This window comes from Cicer arietinum, chromosome 6 (assembly GCF_000331145.2).
Source record: "Cicer arietinum cultivar CDC Frontier isolate Library 1 chromosome 6, Cicar.CDCFrontier_v2.0, whole genome shotgun sequence".
Lineage (NCBI taxonomy): Eukaryota > Viridiplantae > Streptophyta > Magnoliopsida > Fabales > Fabaceae > Cicer > Cicer arietinum.
This window is the reverse complement of record NC_021165.2, coordinates 12,950,027-12,975,041: the sequence shown is the minus strand read 5'-3', so window position 1 is coordinate 12,975,041 and position 25,015 is coordinate 12,950,027. Positions and strand designations below refer to the sequence as shown.

The window sequence follows — 25,015 nt, the reverse complement described above, 5'->3', positions numbered from 1 at the left end:
TACAATGATAACAATCCAATATAATTTCAAGTACACTAGAGAACTTTTCTCAATGATATGAAAATGTAAAATCTGTACCTTGAAAATAAAAGTTGAAACTTTGAAAAAATCAAAACATTTTAGAAAGTTTGTTCAAGGTTTGGTTGTAGGATTGGTTATGTTTGATCTGAATTTATGGTGTATTTATACTCCATAAACATCTCTTCATATTTGTGGTCATTGATCCAAGAGGTTTGATGAAGAAATGCAATGATCCAGAACCATTTCAGAATTGAAAAATTGCATTGTTTTCAGGTGTATTCGACTACAGCTTGTGTGTAGTCGAATACACATCCTTTTAACGTTCAGTTTTACTACACATAGTCGTAGTCGAATACAACTTTGAGATTTTTAGCTCTGACTTTCTTTGTATTCGAATACAGGATGTTGTATTCGAATACACTTATGTATTTTGCCAAAAATATTATTTTCAAATATTATTTATATATTTTTACTTTTTGAAAATCCTTTTGATGCATATGCTAAAATGAGAGGTTCTCATGTGCATTTGAAATATACGAATATTAGATTGCATCATGGACCTTTACATTATAAAACTTCTAGCATATTTGACCATAGTTGTCTTTGATGTATGACTTCTTTTTTAGCTTGCAACTTGATCACTTTCTTTGGTCTTTGTCTTCATCAAAAACATGTATTTTACTGATATTTCATGTTTTTCGATAGAAATAAATTTAAATATATTTTTATGATGAAATATTTAATAGACTAGTAAATATATTTCTCATTTATTTAATAATAATAATTTTTAGTTGTGACATTTAATGTATTTACATAAAGAAATTATTAATTAATTAATGCATTAATGGCCTCTCCATTCTTTTAATTTTTTATTTATTTATTTGATTAAATTTATTAGCTTTTCAAATTTTTCTAATTAAATGATATAATCCCCGTTTGTTGAACTAATTTATCTATAATTAATTTATAATAATTTTTATTGAGTGAATTTTTAAAACATACGATAAATATTACTATTAAATATATATATATATATATATATATATATATATATATATGTATGTATATAATAATATAAATATTTTTGTTATAAATTGTAATTTAAATTTTTTATCAAAGGGTAAATTTATTAAATAATTTATTTAGAAATTACAAATCCTTTTAATGTGTGTAATTGTTAAAACTGTAATTGTTTTTTTAAGGTTAGTGAGGTGCGAGATAAAAGAGGAAGATATCCCAACGATACTGTCACTCCTAACTCCTAAGTCCTAGCCCCTAAAATAACTGCACCACAAAATATTTAATAAAAAAAGAAAGAAAGAAAAAACAGAAAACATACTTGAGGGCATTATACAAAATTCAAGAAAAACACACTGGATAAACAATAAGCAAATGTTTTATTAAAAATTTAATAAGAAAACCAATGAAATAAAATCACGCTAATTTTTTCTTCATTATTTCAATCAACTTGGGAACCTTTTTGTTCAATTCTAGTAATCAAATATAATTCAATAGTAAAACGCAATCCTTGAGTTCGACACTCGGTACTACCGTTTTATTGTTACTTGCAACGATTCAGTACACTTGCTGAAACGCAATCACTAAGGTACTTCTAAACTCAAAAGCTCACTTGTTTTTATCTTGTGCTTTAAGTAGGGAAGAAAGCGAAAGAGTTGATGAATGCAAAACTGCTAAAGAAGTCCGGGACACATTACAAACTCATCACGAAGGAACAAGCCATGTGAAAGAAACAAGGATTGATATATGCATAAGAAAGTTTGACCTCTTTGAAATGAATGAAGGAGAAACCATTGATGAGATGTACTCAAGATTCACAACCATTGTAAATGAATTGCGTTCTCTTGGGAAAGCTTACACAGTTCAAGAAAGAGAAAGAAAAATCATGAGGTGTCTTAAAATCATATGGAGACCAATGGTAACAGCTATAAGCCAAGCCAAGAATTTTGAATCACTTCCCCTAGAAGAATTAATTGGAACATTACTAGCACATGAAGTGCTGCTACAAGAAGACAGACCAATCAAAAAGGGCAAAGTAATAGCTTTAAAAACATCTCAAGAAAGTCCAGATGAGGACTCAGAATAAATCGAACAAGAAGATGTTGATGAAGAAAAAGTTCGTCTTACAAAAAAGATACAGAGAATGGTGAGAAGAAGGGATCCTATCAAAAAAGGATTTTCAAATCAAAAAGAAAACTTCAAAATAGAGGTAGACAAAAGTCAAATCACATGCTTTGGATGCAATAAACAAGGACATTATAAAACTGAATGTCCCTTGAACAAAAGAGCACCAAAGAAGTTCCCTTTCAAGAAAAACTCCATGATGGCGAACTGGGATGATTATGATGAAACAGAAACAGAGGAACCTGAAGAAGCTAGCTTATGTTTAATGGCAGATACTAAAGACAAGGAGGTAATAAATTCTGAACCATGTCTTTTATGTGAACAATTTGAAAATGATTTTGATAGCTTACTTAATGATTCAAATCTGCTTGTTCAAAAATGTAGCTCTTTAAATGATCAATTTTTAAAAGAAAAAAGGGAAAAAGAGAAACCTCAGGTTATGATTGATGAACTAAAAAACATCATTCAGAACATGCAGGAATCTCATTTTAAGGAAACTAATGAATCTGAAAATCAAGAACATTCTGCAACGAAAACAGAGAATTTTCTCCTTAAAACTAAAAATGAACTTCTTAGAAATGACTTTTCAAATTTTATTAAAGCTACTGAAACCTTTTAAAAAATCATGGGATCTCAAGTAGGAATATTTGATAAAGCTGGTCTTGGTTTTGATAAAACTCAAAAAACGAAAATATATGAAAACTTTTTTGTTTCAGAAAGAAAAGAGGATAAATGCAAACCCAAATGCTCATATTGTTAGAAACTTGGACATCTGGAATTTGCTTGCTATTTTAGAAAAAGAGATGAAAAGATTGAAAGCAAAAAGTTGATTAAAAGAGAACATCGTTCTGCTAAACCAGTGTTGAAAAATCTGCAAAAAGGAGAACGTTCTCCATGCTGTTCTCAAAACGAAGAAAGTTCCAAAATAAAAGCTGAACCTTCTGCAGAAAATCTGGGAAAAAGGGAACGATCTGGAATTTCAGCAAAATCAATTTTAAATCCGTGTAAAACTCAGATTTTGAAACCTTATCGAAGATCAACAACAAAGTATTCCTATTATTCCAAAAATGGTCACTTTGAATCAACTTGTTATTTTAAAAAGAGATCAAGTTTTAAAAAATCTTCTAAAAGAAGATATACTAACCATCAAGGACCCAAACAAATATGGGTACCAAAATCATTACTAACTTGTGATGTAGGAACACCATCCAACAATCAAGAGAGAACATTGATACATGGACAAGGCATGCTCAAGACACGTGAATGAAAAAGTATGATGCCTCCTCTCATTACAAAAATTTGGAGTTCCTTTAACCTTTGGAAACATTAAAACAAAGGAGATGAAGAAGAAGAATATTCTAGACAGCAGCAACAGAATGATTTCCAGGAAACCGAGATTAATAATCAGTCTCTATTTCATTCTTCTCCTAAAAGCTGGAGAATGATAAAGGCTAAATCTAAGAGAATGATCAATTTAAGCAAAAAGGTTCATTCTGGAAGCATACCAGAACATTCTGTAGAAGAGAGAAACATTCTCCAGAAAAGCAGAACATTCTCCAGAAGAGCAGAACATTCTGTAGAAGAGCAGAACATTATGCAGAAGAGCAGAACATTCTGCAGAAGAGCAGAAATTTCTGCAGAAGAGCAGAACATTCTGCAGAAAATCAGAATATTCTCCAAAACATTCTTGATAGTTTATATGCAACATTCAATCAAGTCTAATGTTTTCTATTAAGATGATATAGTTGAAAAAACATCAACAACTTCTAAATGAGTTTGAACCATTTAGTTTTCGGTACTCCTACACATATCTCATTATTGACATTTCCTCCAAAAACATCTCATGATCAAATTATAGGAAGAACTAAATTGGAATGATACGGTACCAAAGTTGCTGCTACTTGAGTCTTGATGAAAGTCAGCCATCAGATCAAAGAAATAGTAACAAGTATGAATGGTTGTCCTTTAGAAGAAGCACATATTCACATTGTCCTCTTCTTTGGATCTTATCAAGGTATATTCTGATAATGATTTAATTCATTCATGGAACTCAAAATTCTCCTTTTTATGTCCTTAAAATCATTTTTTTATGTAAACAAATCTCTTTGATTGTTTTTCATAACTACAAACTTTTTTAGCATAAAAATATTTTGTAAAGAGAGAAATTATACTTGACATGATATCACATTCATTTTGCTTCCCTTGCGCTTAGTATCATGTTAAATTAAAATATTGTCTGTTGTGAAAGAAGGCAAAAGAGCAAAGAGACATCTTGCTTGGGTTTTGGAATTTTGAAATTTTAAAGGATATCAATTTCAAAATATTAAGGGGGGGTTTTTTAGAAAATGTTACTTTTCTTAAAACTGGAATCTACTCATTGTTTTCTATGTGTAGTATACATTTCCTTTGTATTCTCCAATCTTTTTGTGTTGACAAAGGGGGAAAATTATTTTAGATTTTATGTTGGTTCAAAAATATGAAGCATATTCTGAGGGGGAGTTTTTAAGCTCTCTTTGATTAAAATTAGAATCAGAATAAAATCTAAATTAACATGTTTGTCATCATCAAAAAGGGGGAGATTGTTGAGACAAAATCTCAATTTAATGTTTTGATGAAAACAAACAAAAAGTTAATTAAGAATATTAATTATGATTCTAAATGTTATGTTAATTTAACTTGTGCTTTTGAGTGAATTTAATTAAGAACAGAATCAAGCAAAGCAAAGAAAACAACAACAAGAACACTAAAACAGAGAAAGAGCTACAGCCTCCATGTTGATCAAACTTTTTCTACCTCTTTAACAAAGAGTCTGCCCTGAAAATTTGTTCATATCTAATCAGTACATGGCAAGGAACAAGTAGGAATCATCCAGACTCAAAAAGGTTATTTGATATTAAAGATCAAAGGACTCAAAGACAGACAAAAGTCATGACAGTCTGCAAACTCCAAAAATCAAATGTCAAGAAAGTTCGATCAATCTTGACATATGACAAGACAATTGCAAAGGAAATACAGAATGATTAAAACGGGAACTCCAAATTGATTATTGAAGCTCAAGAAAGTTCAAACTGACAGACCCAGAACGTTAATCGTTCTCCGTTTTCTGCACAATTCCAACATCAGTGTATCTCTTCTACAATGACTTAAAATTCTTCTCCAAACTCCTCTGGCTACATTCAAGACTCAAGATCAAGACTGTACCATCCAAGATCAAGGGAGAAACGTCAAAGGCTTTTTAACTAGAAGACAAAACTGCTTTAATGCTAAACCAGAAAAGTCAAAAAAGAGGGAAAAGCAGTTTTTCAAAGCTGAATTATTTTTAATCTAATATATTGTCTTCAGTCAAACTTTAGAGCACTATCAACAGCTCTTTGGACCTTCATTAAAGGCCTCTAATGCCTATAAATAGAAGGCCAATACCCAGGATCAAACAAGAACTTCAAGTGCTATAAAACTCTCATAAATCATTCACATTCACATACTTGAAATTCTCATTTTCACAAAAAGCAATCAGTTCTGATCAATTCTATCTCACTGTGCTATTGCTGATGATTTCTTTGTAAGAATCAAATCTCAAACAAGAGTTGAGATATCTTAGATTCTGTCAAAATCAATCTTATTGTAAAAACTCAAACTATAAGAGTTTCTTTATAGTTTGTTTAGATTGCATTGAATCCTCTCAAAGTTAGATAGGTGTTGTTGTTGCTTTCTGGGTGGAAATTAATAGAGATTAAAACAGATCAAGGTTGATCTAAGCTAGGTGCTGTAAAACCAAGAAGGTTCTTTGTTATAAACAATTAGTTGAAAATCTCACGGTTGTGAGGACTGGACGTAACCCGAGTTGGGTGAACCAGGATATATCGTTGTGTGGTATTTCTTCCCTTATCTATTTACTTTCAGTTTGATTGATTATCAAGTTAATTACATAAACTGAATTATTGATTTTAACTAACCAAGAACGTTCTTCGTTTTCTGGTTAAAACCAAGAACGTTCTCCCTTTTCTGTTTTCACAACCAAGATCAATCTTGAGTTATTTTCTTAAGTTTTTAACAGGAAATTTTAAAAAGGTGCATTTACAATTCAAACCCCCTTTCTTGTAAATCGACATTGTTACTTCAAGTATGATAGTGTAGATGACTCAAGAGGCGATGAGCTAGATAAAGTTATAGTAATAAGTTATTCCCAAGGTAGTGGACATAGCAATATTATGTAAAAAAAAAAATTAAAGAAGAGCCTAATGTAAAGAAAAAGAATGCCCTTAGGTAATATTATGTAGAAAAAGAGTTTCCATATTAGGACGTTTGTGAGTGAACACGATTGCAACATATAATTTAAAAAACAAGGAAGATAATAGGAAATGGGTGGTGAAGATATTGGAGGAAAAATTTAGAATACAACCAACTACTACTCAAGTTGACGTTGACGATTTCCTGAAATGTGAATTTGGAGTGTTAAATGAGGACTATGGGTGTTCAAAACAACCAAAAATTTAATCAAACTGTAGAACTGAACTGAATTGAACCGAACTGTTTTTGACCTAAAGAGATTTATAAAAATTGAGAATCAAATTGTTTTTTAAAAAATAGTTTATTAACCAAACTGATTTTTAAAAACTAGAATCGAACCGAACTGGTTTTTAGTTCGTAAAAGCTGATGATAAAACTAAGGTACTCTTAAACTCTGAAGCTCAATTATTCTTATCATGTGCTTTGAGCAGGGAAGAAAATGAAAGAGTAAATGAATGCACAATTGCAAAAGAAGTATGAGATACACTGCAAACTCATCATGAAGGTAAAAGCCATGTCAAAGAAACAAGAATAGACATTGGCATAAGGAAATTCGAACTGTTCGAAATGCAAAAAGGAGAAACTATTGATGAAATGTACTCAAGGTTCACAACAATAGTGAATGAAATGCGTTCTCTTGGCAAAGCTTACACAGTACAAGAAAGAGTAAGAAAAATCATGGGGTGTCTTTCAATCATATGGAGACCAATGGTAACAGCTGTAAGCCAGGCCAAGAACCTTGAATCACTTCCCCTGGAAGAATTAATTGGAACCTTAAGAGCACATGAAGTATTGCTGCAAGAAGACAAACCAATCAAGAAAGAAAAGACAATAGCACTAAAAGCATCTCAAGAAAATATCATAGTACAAACAGATGAGGAATCAGAAGAAACTGAACAAAAATATGTTGATGAAGAAATTGCTCTTCTCACCAGAAGAATACATAGAATGATGAGAATACGAGATCAAATCAAAAAGGGATCTTAAAAAAAAATCCAAAACAGAAGTAGACAAGAGTCAAGTCACATGCTTTGGATGTAATAAATTAGGACATTACAAAACAGAATGTCCCTTAAACAAGAAACCACCAAAACGGTTTCCTTTCAAAAAGAAATCAATGATGGCAACGTGGGATGATTAAGAAGAATCAGAAACAAAAGAAGGTGAGGAAGCCAACATATTCTTGATGGCAAAAATAGAAGAAGATGCGGTAACAAATTATGAACCTTGTTATTTATGTGAACAAATGGGAAAACAATTTGATAACTTGTTAAATGATTCAAATCTTCTCACTCAAAAATGTAGTTATTACATAGAACAATTTCATAAAGAAAAAGAAGAAAAAGAAAAAGCTCAAGCTAGAAATAATGTTCTCAATAATATCATTCAAGAACTAAAAGAAACATAACAACAAAATTTTAAAAGTCAAAAGGGTCAAGAATGTTCTGCAAAGAAAACGGAGAACATTCTCCTTAAAACTGAAAATGAACTTCTTAAAATTGATTTGTTAAATTTCATTAAAGCCATTGAAAATTTTCAAAAAATCATGGAATCTCAAGTAGGAATCTTTGATATAGCTGGTCTTGGTTTTAATCAAAACCAAATCATGTTTTCAAACTTACCAAAGCTCTATATGGATTGAAACAAGCACCAAGAGCTTGGTATGAAAGATTAAGTTCATTTAAAATCTATAAAATTTATAATAAATGTTCAATATCTTTGACAAATATATTAAAATCCACAACAAAGTCAAATGTTTGTAATATAAATTAAAATATCAAACCTCATATGGATCAACCGACCAACGACGGATGCCTTGTAAATTAAGTGGAATAAAGATCCGAGTGAATTTTTTTTTTGTTAAAGTTAAAAACATTTTTTTTTTAATTTAAAAACTGTTTTGTTTTTGCAATAAATAAAAGTCTTGGTTTTTTTAAAAAATAGACAGTTCTCCAAAACTGAATCCAATTCAGTGACCCAATCGGTCTATCCTGGTTCATACCAATTTTTCTCAATTTCTTTTTCGATTTTCCTAGCTAACAGTTTTTTCGCTTGATCGTACTTAGGGATGACAATTAGATCCAGGCCCAGTGGGTACCGGCAAAAATAGCCCACAATGGGTAGGGTAAATACCCGCATAATGGGTATGGGCATGAGGACGGGTAATTAACCGCAAAGTTAAGCGGGTACGGGTGCGGGTACGGGTACTATAGTACTTACCCCGCCCCGCACCTGCACTTATATAAATATATTATTTATTTATTTGTTATATTAATGTTTAATTTAATTAATTATTTTCTTTTATATTTTAACATCTATTAATATAATTGGACCACTACAATATTTATAATTGAAAGATAAACGTTTACAAACTTCTTAAGAATTTGATTATGATGAATAGGTAAATAGTTGTGTCTTTATAATTAATAGTTATATCTTATTAATCGTGACTTTATAATATTTTCGTAGGACTTGCAACTTCATAAAGTATTATTATAGATATTTGAATGTGTATTTTAACGAGTGTTCATTTGAAATATTTTGGTTTATAATACTTTATGATTGGATTTAAAATATTTAGATAATTTTTAACTTTAATCACAATAATATCATTTATTTATCGATATTTTTAGTTAAAGCGCAGGTAATGGGTATGGGTACGAGCACTTAGGTACCTAGAGGGTAAGGGTATGGGTATTAAAGTTAATACCCAAGAAGGTACGGGCACGGGTATGAGTATTTTTTAAATCGTAGGTACGGGGACGGGTACTGTAGTACTGATAGCGTTTCAGCAAGTGTACTGAATCGTTGCAAGTAATAATAAAACGGTAGTACCGAGTGTCGAACTCAAGGATTGCGTTTTACTATTGAATTATATTTGATTACTAGAATTGAACAAAAAGGTTCCCAAGTTGATTGAAATAATGTTTGAAATTAACAACAATAATAAAATTGATCTTTTATAACGAGAAAAATGTCAGAGATGAGTTTCACTTTGAATCCAACCTTGGTGTCTAATTTGATCCTAGTTATTGAATTCCTTTATTGAATTATTACCGAATTCTTTTTATTATTCTTGCCCTAATGTCTTAGTGACAGAACCTTTAATTCCAAAGTAACCCCTAATTCCTTAGTAGATTTAACATTCGAATTAAGCATTACCGTAGAGAAATTCTCTTGTAAATTATTGCTTTGCAACTAATTTAAGAGTGAGTAAATGGAAATTAAATTAGAGGTAGATGACAGAAGTGTAGAGAGCACAAAGGAGATGAGATACAATTATCTTCAACTCCTGCATCTATATAGCGTATCTATATATGTATATGTATATCATCCTCTGTGCTCTCTATCTTCTGTCAACAACCTTATATTTAATTATTTCCTCCCCCTCTTAATTTTCTCCAATATAAATATTCATTTCTTCATATAAAATATATATATATAAGTACATACAAAGTAAAACAAACTAAAATAATATTAAATATAAGAAGAGACTTATGAATTGAAAATAGAGAATAGAGTTTGTGTGTTTGGAGTTTTAGAAGTGTTGTGTTTAATGAGAAGCCAAGAGAAGCTATTTATAGGAGAAAAAAATGAAAAAGGGGAAATATTAGGTTAGTTGAAAAGGGTCATGAAAATATTAATTCTAAAATATGTTCAATATGTACTCATCATATCAATTTTTGTAACCGCTGTTGACGTGAGAAAATATCCTAATAGTACATTACCCTATCTAGGTAACTTCCTAACCAATTCACACGTACTCCATGTAAAATCATGCATGCCTATTGGCTATAGCTTAATTAATCTCATAAAGTGGTGGAGATACAAATGTGAAGAGTATATATGTATGCAACACCCATAATTTGATGCATTTAAAGGTAAAGGTTTTATCTAATATGGACTCTATAAAAGGCCTAAATATAGACCACTCAATTTTATCTAGGTAGACCAAGTGAAAAAGGTTGTTGTAGTCTTGGTTTATAAATTGTGAACAGAAAAATTATAAGAAGTTTTAAAGTTAGGTAGTTAAGTTGATTAATTATAAAGAATAAATAGTTTCACATGGACATCTAATTAATGAGGACCCTACTTGGTCTATCATTGGACCAAGTCTATACTAAACAAATTCTTTTGGTATCTCATCATACTAGTAGTTGTAGTGTACTACAGTGGTCCATATCATATCCTTCACTCATATAAATATTTATGCTAGTTATTGATTTTGAAATGCACCCATGAGCTATACGATTGCTGTAAATCTTATGAGATCATCAATATCATGCCCATCAAGTTGAAGTTGTTGTGATTTACTTCTATCTCATTCATTTACCATGAGTGGTTTATGGGACCATCAAATACTCAAGTATACAAATAAATTTAAATATAAAAAAAATAAAAAAATAAAATATATATATATATATATATATATATATATATATTAGAATTAAGAGTGAGTAAATGGAAATTAAATTAGAGGTAGATGACAGAAGTCTAGAGAGCACAAAGGAGATGAGATACAATTATATAGCGTATCTATATATGTATATGTATATCATACTCTGTGCTCTCTATCTTCTGTCAACAACCTTATATTTAATTATTTCCTCCCTCCCTCTTAATTTTCTCCAATATAAATATTCATTTCTTCATATAAAATATATATATATATATATATATATAAGTACATACAAAGTAAAACAAATTAAAATAATATTAAATATAAGAAGAGACTTATGAATTGAAAATAGAGAATAGAGTTTGTGTGTTTGGAGTTTTAGAAGTGTTGTGTTTAATGAGAAGCCAAGAGAAGCTATTTATAGGAGAAAAAAATGAAAAAGGGGAAATATTAGGTTAGTTGAAACAATAGGTGAAAAGGGTCATGAAAATATTAATTCTAAAATATTTTCAATATGTTGTGATTTACTTCTATCTCGTTCATTTACCATGAGTGGTTTATGGGGCCCACAAATTTCAAAATACACAGCCATATTTTTGTACGTAGGGACCTTAGGCAAGTGAAGCTGTCTAGTGGTTTTAGAAATTTATTGAATATGTAATTAATAAAGTTATATATATGGTGACAAATAGGTCTTTATCTCATGGGTGTGTATATAATATTTTATTTTATTTTTAGACTTGGCTAGTATATGTGTCAATTGATTTACCCTATTTAGAGGTGTATGGCTCTAACCACACAAATGTTGATTATATAAAATGAATATGGATGTAATACCTATTATTTAATTATATAAATGTGAAATTTTTACAAGTTAAATGACTTGGTTCTTCTTTAATTTGATGATTTCTGTTATCCCATCAAGTCCCCTTATTATTCAATTGAGCATTTAAGCCCTATACATGGGACTTATGTGTTGGCAATAATTCCTTGATGGGTCTTAATTATGGGAATGCTCCTAATACTGTTTTGTTTCTATATGTTACTTTTAATTTTAATTCTGCTTTTTCTGTTTTTCAGCACTTGTGTTACTTGCTATTTAAATTGTTTCAGTTCTGTTTATTAGCTTTGATTATAAGCTTATCCTGTTCCAGAATGTTTTACTCTTCTTTCTGATTCATTATGTCCCTCCTTCTGAATGTTTCTCTTCTTAGATTCCTTTTCAACTTGATTCTTAACTTTCCATTAGCATATGTAGGAGCAAGTGCCTCTGAGCCATTACATGTCATATTTGGCTATTTTTTAGCAAAGCTGTTAAAGGGTTATGTTACTATCCTTAGTACTCCCTAACTGTATTTCATCTTATTTCATCAATATGACTTCATTATCCATTAACTGATACTTTTTCATCAAATTATATTGGTAACCGTTACATTACATCGGATCTAGAAACCGACTCTCCGGGAAGATTCCGGCGTCGCTGGCGAATCTGAACCTGGCGTTTTTGGACTTATCGAGAAACGCGTTGGAGGGTGATGCATCGGTGTTTTTTGGGTCGAAGAAAGAAACTCAGCAGATAGTGTTGGGGAATAACAAGTTTGGTTTTGATTTTGGGAAAGTTGGGTTGTCGAAGAATTTAGAGAAGTTGGATTTGAGGAATAATAAAATATACGGTACGTTACCGGAGGGACTGACGGCGCTGAAGTTTTTGCATAAGTTGAATGTGAGTAGCAATAATTTGTGTGGTCAGATTCCATCGTTAAGATTTGATGAGACTTCTTATGCTCATAATAAATGCTTGTGTGGTTCTCCTCTTCCACCCTGCAAAACTTGAATGGATCCCATTAATATGTGGGCTTTCATTTGAATTTTAGTAGCAGTAATCAATAAGGGAAAGTTTGTTGTAGTTTTATAATTATAATGAAAGAAAATAGAATACGAGAAAATAAAGGTCATTTTATCCGACAACAAGTGTCATTTGAAAGCTACTATAAGCTAGAATACAACATAAAAACAATTATAAAAAAAGAGAGAAGAATACAACATGAAGAAATGGGCTATGGACGAATACTCAACCCATAAGACAAGTTGTTCACTTGATGGTCCTAGGTCTATTAGATTGTGATTTAGATCTAGTGCGTTGGATCTTCTTTGGAGCATGCATCTTCTTTGAAGCCTCGGTACTTAATGCATACATCTTCACAGCAAATAACCCCTCGGGGAATCCTTTCTGATCCTGTTAGAATAAAAATAAAAATAAAAAACAGCTCAAAACACAGAAGCAATGAAATTGAAACGGACTACGACAAAAGAAACTCCTAGCAAGGCCGACCCAACCCTTGTCGTGGCTTAAATCAAGGTCTTTAAAAATAGAGAATAAAACAGAGACCTTTTTAATACTAATAACAATATTTTACTATAATATTATTTAAATTTTATCTTTCTTGTTTTTTGAAATGCAATGTATTTTAATTAAATATGTCAATGATTGTATTTTTTTATAATTATGAGACATTTTACATGTTCTACTACTTGAATATTTTTATTTTTTGGACGCCTAAATATAACATGAAAAAATTATCACAGGAATAAATTTTGATGGTTCATCACAGGAAAAACAATGCGAAAGAAGGATGTTTTTGTTTTATGACTTATTTAATAGTTAGGTGGTTAGTTTTTAGGTAGTGCCTTTTGATCCTATCCCTTTATCGCTTGTAATCAGCCCCACTCTTTTGAAAATATCTTTGGCAAAATTAGAAATTGAGTGGTTTATACCATTGTAGAGGTATATCCGTTCTTGTGTATAATTTTTTTCAATCAATAAAAATCAAGGACAAATAATGCCTTTTCGCTATTGAGTTATATCAAGGAATCTAACACTTGCTTTACTAGCTTGGGCCGACATGACTCTAATAACGACAAGGGGCTAATAAAATACATTGTTTATGAAATAAAAGGATATCAAAGATAAGCATCCCACTAGAACATTAACATGATGAAATATCGTTTATTGTAGAACAATAAGCTGCACAGACAGTAAAAAGTAACTTTTCATGTTCTTATTTAAAAAATACTTTCCATGTGACATTGCATTTGCTAAATGTTTGACAAACTCAATTTTATATAATTAATTTGGTTAAAGAATCCTAATGTTCAGCTGTGGCAGATTGAACCTTGTCCAGCAATAAAAGGACAGTAAATTACCTTGACTCTGCACACATGCAAACCACACTTAGAAAAGAGTTCTCTGAAGTATGAATCAGATCTTGTAATGCTTCGGTCTTCGTTATCAAGCACAAATCCTGCAAGGGACAAAGCGTTGATTTTAAAAACTACAGTATAAAGTAAAGTTCAACTAACTGGAAGTTGAGGCAATTTTTGGGAGTTTACTCAGGGATTGAGTAGAGTGGATTACAATGAAATGAATGAGTGAGGGGGAGCCCTCTTCATTGTTTGGAAGCCAATATGGTTAATGGAGTTAAGTACAGATTTAACACCCAATATATCCTATTATTACTATTTACACCATTGCTAATCATTAAGAGAAATATTAACACCATACTCTTTTCATCAACCTTTTATGATTGGGTGGAAATAATGTGGGGCTAGCCCTTATTAATAATGATGTCACTGATACAAAAGAGAAAGTACAAACCCCTAGGCCTATTTTACAAATAGAAATTCTGAATCCACAAAGGAAGTAATGACATGCAAAGAAATACGGAAGCTATTCTTAAGATATCATCTTAGATGATATAAAGTCTTAACTTATTGAAGATATAATCATGATGTTTTGAGATATCCTCTAGATATTACAACACCTACCTACAAGCTCAAGCTTACTAAGTATTAAACTTCTTAGAAATAAATAATTAAAAAGGAAACTCATGGCTCTGCAAAACATGATTGTGGAAACTCATGGCTCTGCAAAATCATTCCACTGCTGAGTTTCCAAAGATCCAGAGCTTTACTAATGTGCTTGATACCGGTACAAAACAGTTTTAATATATGGTGTTAAAACAAATTTATGATCAAATGCTTGGTAAATTATCTAGCATGATTTTCCCTCATGGTTTAATTAAAACCACAAAACTAATATAACTAGTTTTCAAGGTGTGGTTTCTCTTTAACTGATCTTATCTCAATGAAGATTATCTTGTGGTATAGTTCTAACATCTTAACATTCGTTTCTAAACATGAAACTGTTGCTTAATTCTATATATTAAAACTAATTCTTCATCACTATGCTTAGGACTCTGGATGTTTGAGGAACAATAGGAGCAGGTGAATACTGAATATACAGTTTAAGACTAAATATGGCCAAGTTGAACATATAAGTTTCATAAATGCAACTTGAATGAAATATAGGAAGTAAATCATTCAACGTGATTGGAAAGACAGAAATGCAACAAAGAGCAATGTACCAGATCTGGCAATATTCTCCTTCAGGACAAATAATCCACCTGGTTTGAGGCCAACCTATGTTAATGCCAACAGAGTAAAAACAAAGGATGAAAGTGAGATGTTTTTGTAACTTAAATCCAAGTTAGATAACAAAAACGATAGGAATATTCTACATATTTTTGCAAATTACCGGAAAAGAAGCAAAGAAAATAATTGACTCCACCAATCAATTGAGACAGTTTTAATAGTTTGAATTGAACAAAGACCACCACATGGTTACAAATTAAATTAACCTATGTATATGGTTAAGAATGACCAATGAATACAGAAAATTATCAATCCTTAGAAGTGCTAAGCTTAATTACATACAAACTTCCAGAATATCAAATATTTCTGCATACCCAAATAGTTGGAGGTACAGTTTCTCCTATGACCTAATCCATTTTGATTTTGAAAATTTAGAGTGAGTAAAGTGACAACTTTTTGATTGTATAGAAACCAAAAGATTCCTACATAATGAAAAGTTGTATATATTATACATATTTTTAGAAATGGTTGCTGAATTCTTATCATGAAATCGCAAGTGAATAGTGCAAGACTTGCAAGTTAGCTAGCACCAACCAAAATCACATGTATTGTAAATGTGAGCCAAAACAATTCAATCATACTGGTAGATGAAGCTGAGCAGCTGAAGACTTGAGTAAAAACTTAATTCTACAGAATATTATTTTATCCAAAATTGATGGTTTTAAGTGTATATTTCCTGACTCCCAATTAATAAATATTTCGATATGTATAGTCATAAATATAAATATTAATCAAATTAATGAGGACTTACCTTTGCCCTCTTGAAAAATGTAATAAAATCATCATCCGTGAGATGACCAATACACCATTGAATCCATATTACGTCATATCTTCCAGTATCTGGTGTAAAATCCTAAATCAAGAAAATGAAGAGGTACTCAATAACTTAAGAAAATGTCAAAAGCAAAACTAAAATTATTAAAGCCCAGACAAGTAATATTGGCATATTTTTTGGAAGTACTAAACTCTATAGGCTGTTTTCATGAAATTCAATGTGTGAGCAAGACACGTGTAAAGGGTCGCTCTGCATGTTCGATCAGAAAATGGTAATCTCAGCATCCAAAGTGTCATATTATTTTTGTTGTTTATATAGCATTCACTATGACCAATTTTTATCATACTTCTACTCTATGGGTAATATAAGGCAGGGAGATAACATGTTTGAATGTGAATTCCACACTCTATTTACATTCAATATTATCTCAAGTTCTCATTCATCTAACCTAATAAAAATACAATGCTGCCATTTATGTGAAGGTGAAGTACACACACCTGAAGAGGCACACAGTAAAAATTAACTGCTTTGTGCATATCTGAACTTGTATAACCTTCAGAGGTCAACGTTTCACGTGCAGCCTCTAAGAAGTGTGAAACTGGCTCAAGAAGATCAACCTGAGTTTTAGAACAAACAAGAAAAAAATAAAAGATTATTAACTTAAAAATATCTCTAAAACATTCAAACATGAAAGAGTAACAGATTGATTTGAAAATAAAAATCATCGACACATGTCAGAGAGGTCACATGCATACAAAGGACATTGATGATAACAAAATAAATAAAAGTTAGACTGCATCTCTAACAAGCCATAGTAAGGAAAAAATTAATAGAAAAAAGAGGAGTAAAGGAAGAAACAAAGAGGTGCATAAATTTGCATTTAGCAAAGCCACCAGGAGCAGAAACTAAGAGTCAAAACAGATTACTTACTATCCATGTTAAGTAGTTGGTAATACTAATAACTACAATTAAACCACACCCGTAAGTATTTATTCATTAATAGAACAAGGTCGTGGCTCAACCCGAACACAGCCTAAAAAATTTAAACTTATTAGCCTTGACCTAAAAGGTTACAGACCAACATGCCCTGTTTATAGGTTATGTTATCCTCCACTTATGACATGAGCTTATATAAGCTCAATACAAATCCCTATAACCCGGGCCCTAACAAAAATTAGTGCTGCAAATTTTAGATGTTTTGCAATATTACAATCTCTGCTTATTTCCCCTACCATTTTCCTTTTGAAAAAGATTATTTCCTGATATCCTGGAAGCTGCTAAATAGATTGCATTGATAGCTAAATACACACATGGAGCAGGACTGAATGTATTCGATACAACCCGAGGTCGGTAGAAACAAAAGCTTCTCAAAAAGAAAGTTTTGAAAAAGACTAGCTGTTTCTGCCCCAAACCAGGGTATGCATGAACGAAATCGCAGACCATAACAAGAGTAGTGCCACCAACAGATAAAGTGTTATAATCATATGGTTAAAAAAGCTTCAACAAGTAACTTATTGGCATTGCAAATACTCAAACAATAGATGTTAAACAAACTTTCTTTTAGAATCGCTGCATTGGCACCAATAACAATTACTCAAAATAAGTACAAGTTGATGTAGCGAAACAGAAAGGAAAAAAAAAGTTTGGAGAGGGACCTAACCAGCTAACAAATTCAAAGATAAAATATACATGTAAGCAAGGTAAAACTGACAAACCTCATTGAAATATCTTATTAATAGATTTTTGGTAACCCTACCAATGCCAGAACCACAATCTGAAATTGAAGAGTTAGCAAATCAGATACTCCAATAACAAAAAGTGAATATTAAAAAGCAGTTTGTGTAATTGCATATTGCATTTGAATGAAAGCAAAAAAAGGTACCAAGAGCAACGAGTGGTTGGGTTTTGACATCAGGAGAAAAACGTTCAGATAAGAGAATGTTCAAGAATTCATCACTGCAATTAATATCAGGTTCATTCACATCTGGATACCCTCCTAATACTCCATCCACAGTTGCCTTAACACCCTGCTCTTACAAACAATTCAAAAACAAAAAAATAAACAACTATGCCACTACAAGAAAGCACTATCCAATTTTGTTTTATTTTTATTATTCAGTGATTATTGAGGTTCTTCCAATCAGAAAAGGCGAATGAAGGGAACGTACCTCCCAGTAAGAGACACCTTCGCGGTACCAGAGAGTCTTCTTATTGAGGTCGCCGGCTTGTTCACTCCACATCTCGTCGGCGGTGTTGTATTCGCGGCCATTGGAATCTGAGCCGCCGGCGTCCATGCAGCTTATTTTCAGGATTAGGGGAAAAGAGAGACGACGCGAGTGACGACTAGAGGCACTAATATTGTAAGTTCTCCACAAAGAGTGACATGGAACCCAACAACACAACATAACCCAAGATTCTCCGAAAGGCACAACAAATAAATTCTTTTTTTTTTTTTTAATAAAAACACAACGAGTAAATTCTAATTGTTATGGGCTAAATAATAAATAATTCTTTTTACAACAAAATAATAAATAATATTTAGTATAGAGTTTTTTTTTATAGTTTTTTTTCTTCAACTAGAGGTGGGTTGTTAGGGTAATGAGTTGTTGGGTACCCATTTATTTGTCCCACAAGAAATTTATGTGATTACCATCTCCAAGATGCTACTCAATATTAAGCTAAAAATAGTCTCACTAAATGTCACAATGGTTACTCACGAGGTTCCACAACATTTTAAGTTTTTCATCTAAATGTAACTATTTTTACTATAAATAAACAATATTATTTTAGTGTATTACAAAGTTTATCTCTTACTTCATCTAAACTAAACTATGAAATACTATATGTGATTTCAAATATAAGAGACAAAATCAAAAAATATAAAACCCATAAATTCGGTTGTTATTTTAATTTTTATATATATACAATCTTGTAAGATTGTGAGATATTAAATACACGCACCAATAATCTCATTTCAAAATAGCTGAATGGACCAAAATCAAATTCATCAATGCAATGTAATTTGGAGCAACATACAAATTCAAATTTATATTACAACAGGTGTAGCGAAAAGTTAGACATCAATATAAAATTTGGTACAACTACAACACAAGACATGCTTAAAACTACAATAAGAATTTATGAAGTATAATCAAGATAATATACCAGAAGTCAAAACAGAGACAAACAATACTAGATCTAAGGATTAAATCTAAAGAAAAATATCTGCTGATTTTGAGACTTATTTGAACTGAACACGTTTATGTCCCTTAACTCTATCTCCATGAAGTATTTTATGATTTGCAGATGGCAAAACAAGGCTAGCCTTGTAAGCCCTTGATACAATATTAAATATCTGGTCCAAGCTTGGTTGCTCACTGCTTGATTGATCTATGCACATTAATCCCAAGGATAGAACTTGTTTAATTTGATGCAAAGTTGTTTCAGTGACATTCATTCTCTCATCAATCATCTGATGCAATTCTGCATGATGAAGGGTTCTTATGTAGCTAATATATTCAGTATCACTTCCATCAAACTCCTCTTGAACCTTTTTGTTTAGTATCATCTCTAGCACAAATACTCCAAAGTTACATATCTCTACAATATAAAAAAAAAATCCAATTACCAAATAAGGTATTAAAACAAGAAGGAAAAAAAACATGTAGGAAGAAACGTCTGATTATGCATGTTAATTCTTCATTATTAAACAGACATCAAATATGATACTAATACATAGGCATGAATAACAATTTGTGAATATTGAAGTGGTTGAATGTAATTACATGTGTCAGTGTCGCGTTGATGTCTGACACAAACATGTCGAACACCAGACACATCTTTAATATATGAGGTACAATACAATATACATGATATTGTCACTATATATAAATAATTAATTGTCGTAGATTCTTACTTCTACTATTGTTGTTTTTATCTCCAACTTGAAACCTTGAAATTAATGGTTCTTTCTTATCAGATAATAAAATACTATTAGTCTTGAGATCATAATCAACTTCAGGCCATTCCTCTTGCAAATACAACATGCAATCAACAACTCCCATCAAAACTTTCACTCTATGATTCCATGATGGAGCTAACTCTAACAACCACATTTCAACATTCTCTTCCTTTGTCCATTCTGTTATAATAGCCCTGAATTTTCTACCTTTACACCACCCTAAAACCTTAACAAGGTTCTTGTGTTGTAACTCACACAAAATGATACATTCCTCAACAAATTTATGATAACTATCCCTTGATATTTCATTCAAATACATCTCAATTTTCACTTTAGTTCCATCTCTTAAGACACCTTTATAGATATGAATAATATCACTCTTACCAACCAAATTCTCATTTGAATAACCAAAAGTTGCTGCTTTTAGAATTGCTGGTGTAAACTTCATACTTCTTTGAAACATTGTTGGAAGAAAATCAGGCCTTTGAAAACAAACCCATCCCAAGAAAATTACCATCAAAATTACAAAAACTGGAAAACCAACCAATAAAATTATAGCTTTTATAGTAAACCTTTTGTGATCAAAGAGAGCACCAGAATGAAGAAAACTAGAAGAATTAAACTTTTTGAAGAATTGTGACTCAGAAAGTTCACTCTCAGAAAAACAGTTATAAGAGAGGTTAAGAAAAGTGAGGTTAGTGAGTGGAGAGAAACTTTGAATTGGAATGTCACCAGAAAACTCATTGATACTTAAATCAAGAGACTGAATTTGTGTGCAATAAAGAACATCATTTGGAAAACTACCCTTTATAGAATTATTAGAGAAATCAATGGATAGAACACTCAAGGGACAATATTTCCAAAAGAAAGTAAAAGACAAATAAAGTGAAGCAATGTTTGGTCGGTTTCTAAGATCAATTTTTGGGAATGATTCAACACAATTGGGGTTGTTGGATTCATTGCAAAGATGGCTAGCAACAATAGAGTATTTGAATATTTCATCAAGGTTGATGGTTGGAGAGGAAGTGCAGTACCTTAAAGATGGGTTTTTGAGACAGTTGTTGATGATTGTAGTGTTGAAATCTGGTGGTGGGTGTAAGTTTTTGAGGTCTTGTAGAACTGTTGCACATAATGTTGTGGGAAATAATGATGATGAAGATAAAGTTATTATTATTATTATTATGGGAAGAAAGAGGAAGCATGTTGATGAAATGGTAGCCATAATTGAATGAGTTAGTTATTTTTTAGGATACATGATTTTGGAACAACAATTGGGAAAGGAAACTAATTTTGGGAATGATTGATAATAATAACCGTCTTGTTTGTCACTTGTTACAAATCAACCGTAAGCCTAAGCCAATAGACAACCGAGAGGACTAAACAATCTCACATACATTATTATTTAATAACTACATTTAAAATTAAATTACCATAAAGAATTTTTATTTTGGTGCAAATAACCAGAAAATATGGTCACTGTCAATGTAAACAAATTTTATACTAACGATAAATATAAACATTAAATTTTATAGTGTAAATTTTTTAACTTCCAATACATGATCATTAATCGTAAATAATATACGCAATGCAAATTATTTCTTTTCCTTCAAATTAATAGAAAACCAAAATTAGATGGGATTTCTTTTAGCAATACTTTAGTTTATTTAGAGTTAAATATCATTATAAATATTTCATTTTTTATTTTTAGTACGTCTTAAAAATTTGTTGATGTCACACGGCTACACATGTGGCAATATAGACGAGCATTTTTTTAATTTGACTTTGGATTAAAAACTATTTCATATTATTTAAAATATAAAAAGTCACTTATTATATTAAAATCTTCTATTTATTTTCATGTTATAATCATTTATTTTATATAAAAGTAACTTTCATTCAAATGTTAACATAAAAATATATTACAATTAATTGATTATAGATTGGTACATTTTTATCGTAACGATACATATAAATATTTTAGAAATCAATAAAAAAAATATTTTAAATAAAAATTTAATACTAACAATCAAATCAAAATAACGCATATTTGTTGGTGTTAGCTCATTCATTATAGGTGATCTATGTAACTCATTCTTAAAAAATATATTTGGAAGGTGATGAATATCTCTCTTTTATAAACTCTTCTCTTGTAAAACTTTATCTTTAATTTATGTGGGACTTCAGTTTTTTCAATAACGTCCAAATTTCTATGTGCTTTGATTGCCACTTTTTCATCTTTTTGTCATCATTGATTAGTATAGTCAATTTCACAAATCTACTAATTATTGGACTCAATCTCCATGTTGGACGGGTTAAAAAAATTCATTTTTAAAAAGACCCAAAAAAATAAACCGCAAAAACTAAAAATTCTTAAAATTTTATGGGCTTAGTAGGGCCTATATGCTTAATTTTTCAATTTAAAAAAAAATCGACAAATATTTTTCTTCAAAATTTTCCGATAAAAAATAATTTATAAATTTTTTTCTTGAAATTTTTTTTAATTCAATCAATTTTTTATTTTTCTCACAAAAATTTTCGAAAAAAAATATTTTTGAGTTTTTTTAAAAAAAAATCCAAGAAAAATGAATTTTTCTCAATTTAAAGATGATGTTTAATCCCCAATTTGTTATTATGAGTTTAGTATGATGTTGTGACGATGTTCACGATGAAAAGGTGGTGAGGGTAAAGAAATTAGAATTAAAATATTATATCAACAAAAAAAAAAGTTAAAATATAAATAAATTGAAAATTTTAATACACTATTAGAAAAATTCATTTTAACTGTCATATTTAGTGTCGGCTCCTGACTCCAACACTAATTAGTGTTTATTTAGTGTTAGTCAAATGCACGTTAGTGTAATAAAAAAAATTGTGATTTTTTTAATCATTAGTGTTGATTCAGCCGACGCTACATAAAATATTTTTAGTCATCTTTAAGCGTTGGTGTGACCGACGCTAATTTATCTGATTTGTAATGTCAAATTTTTATAATCTTATTTAAAAAATTAAAATTATTAGTTATATACATGAACCAATTATTATTCGAATTAACTTGCCCTTATGGGCAAGTAGCCCGTATATTAATTATATACATGAACCAATTGTTAAGGGTGACCAAAAGTTTAGCACATGCTTTCTGCCTAGGGTATCTTATTTATATATGTTGGAAAAGATTCTTTGTTGTATATTTTCAATTGTTGACCGTAGCGTTGGTCTAACCCACGCTATATTATTAATAAAGTTAACTTTTGTTAGTAAACTATAGTGTCGATATAGTCGACGCTAATTAATTCTTTGACGTTGTGTTAACATATATAAACTAGTGTCAGTGTTCTATTTTGTTGGTAGCGTTGGCGTAGAGTAGGTCCGACCAATACTATATTAGTGTCGGATGGTATTTGACCAACGCTATGTATTAGCTTCAACTGTTTTAGTCTAGGCTCGACACCGATGCTGGTTGGACGCTAAATCAATGTTAGCGTCGACCTTTTACCTATTAGTGTGGACTTTTTGCCGACACTAAAATTATTTTTTTTAGTAGTGATAAATAAGTTATTTTTTATATTTAAAATAATAGTTTAGTCAAGAAACTTAAAATAATTATTAGTAACTTTTTTAATGCGAGATCAAAAAAAATAAAAAACACCATGTGTACAACTGTTGACCCAAAATTTTTTTGGAATATTGTTTTAAAAACAATTTAAAAAAGCTAAAATTAAAATATGTGATATTTATGAGGATAAAAATTTATTTAACCTATTTATTTATATATATGGCTGTTTTGTATTTGTCAAAATATTATTTTAAGATTTAAATAAATTTTTAGTTTTTTAAATATTTTTTTATTTTAGTACCAATAATTTTTTTTTATCTGTATACATATATATTCTTTAGTTTTTGTCTTTTATTTTTAGTACTCAGTAAATATACATGTGTATAGTTCCATGTGTGCAACCGTTGCATGAATTTAATAATAACAAAAAATGTTGAAAAAATAAAATTGTGGAATATTTTTTACAAAAATATTAGAGAGATTAAATATGAAATATGTGATATTTATAGAGATTAAAATTTATTTAATTAATTTATTTATATATGGTTATTTTGTATTTGTCAATTATTATTTTATAGATTTAAATATTTTTTTAATCTCACAAATATATCAATTTTTTGGTTTTACAATTAGTATTAGTAAAAATATTTTTTTGTCGTAAGTATACACTCTTTAGTTTTGGTCATTGGTATTTTATTTTTAGTTTTGGTCATTGGTATCTTATTTTTTATTCTTATAAATATTCGTTTTAGTCTTTATTTAAAGGAATCAAAATTAAATCAAATATTTTACGTATTACACATATCAATTTCAATATAAATAAAGTTTGCAAGAACTAAAAACAAATTACTAATGACCAAAAGTTAAAAAGTTATATATATTTGTAAAGAATAAAATAAAAATATATTTTTTATATGAATTAAAACCAACACTTAGGTCTTACGAGAGACGTGAGAAACAATAAACTATATTATTTTTTAATTTAATGTTTAATGAATCGACGATATATAAAAAGTTAAGACAAAATATATCCAACGATCCTTTAAGTTACATAAAAATAAAAAATTAGTCATTTATCTTTTTTTAATAAGTTAGTCATTTATCATTTTTTAGTGTCAAATTAGTCATTTGTATTTGTGAATGTTTACACCAATTATCTTAATTTCAAACCAGCATAATTGAAATCCAAAATTCTCTCAATTTTTTTAATAAATTCGTTTAATTTTTTAGGCGTTTTAATTGCACTAATCAAAAGAACTTAAATCATCAATCAAATTTTAGAAAGAAAAAAAAAATTAAACAAGAGATAATTCAAGTGAGATAAATTTTATGGTTTTTGAAATTAAACGCAAAATTCTTTCAATCTATATTATGAAATCACACGAA

The 25,015-nt window shown here is 30.1% G+C and overlaps 3 protein-coding genes across 3 annotated transcripts in view; 1 reads left to right on the top strand and 2 right to left on the bottom strand.

Moving 5' to 3' along the window:
* The window catches only part of LOC101504619 (polygalacturonase inhibitor 2-like), a 16,931-nt gene extending 4,248 nt beyond the window's left edge, over window positions 1-12,683 (top strand). The window contains exon 2 of the mRNA XM_073369429.1: window positions 12,299-12,683. Within this exon, the coding sequence (XP_073225530.1) occupies window positions 12,299-12,683 (385 nt within the window). The remainder of the gene's footprint in view (window positions 1-12,298) is intronic.
* A 53-nt stretch (window positions 12,684-12,736) lies between these two features.
* On the bottom strand, window positions 12,737-18,550 carry LOC101504939 (alpha N-terminal protein methyltransferase 1). Its single transcript, XM_004504674.4, has 8 exons — window positions 18,284-18,550; window positions 17,998-18,142; window positions 17,831-17,889; window positions 16,613-16,732; window positions 16,092-16,193; window positions 15,274-15,328; window positions 14,054-14,151; window positions 12,737-13,085 (listed from the first exon to the last, which is right to left on the bottom strand). The coding sequence occupies exons 1-8, from the start codon at window positions 18,518-18,520 to the stop codon at window positions 12,942-12,944; spliced, it is 960 nt and encodes a 319-aa protein (XP_004504731.1). The 5' UTR covers window positions 18,521-18,550; the 3' UTR covers window positions 12,737-12,941.
* A 686-nt stretch (window positions 18,551-19,236) lies between these two features.
* Window positions 19,237-21,314, bottom strand: LOC101513075 (cysteine-rich receptor-like protein kinase 10). The gene is made up of 2 exons (XM_004504867.4): window positions 20,032-21,314; window positions 19,237-19,715 (listed from the first exon to the last, which is right to left on the bottom strand). Exons 1-2 carry the CDS (start codon window positions 21,296-21,298, stop codon window positions 19,357-19,359), a joined length of 1,626 nt encoding a protein of 541 aa, XP_004504924.1. The 5' UTR covers window positions 21,299-21,314; the 3' UTR covers window positions 19,237-19,356.
* Window positions 21,315-25,015: the final 3,701 nt, after the last annotated feature.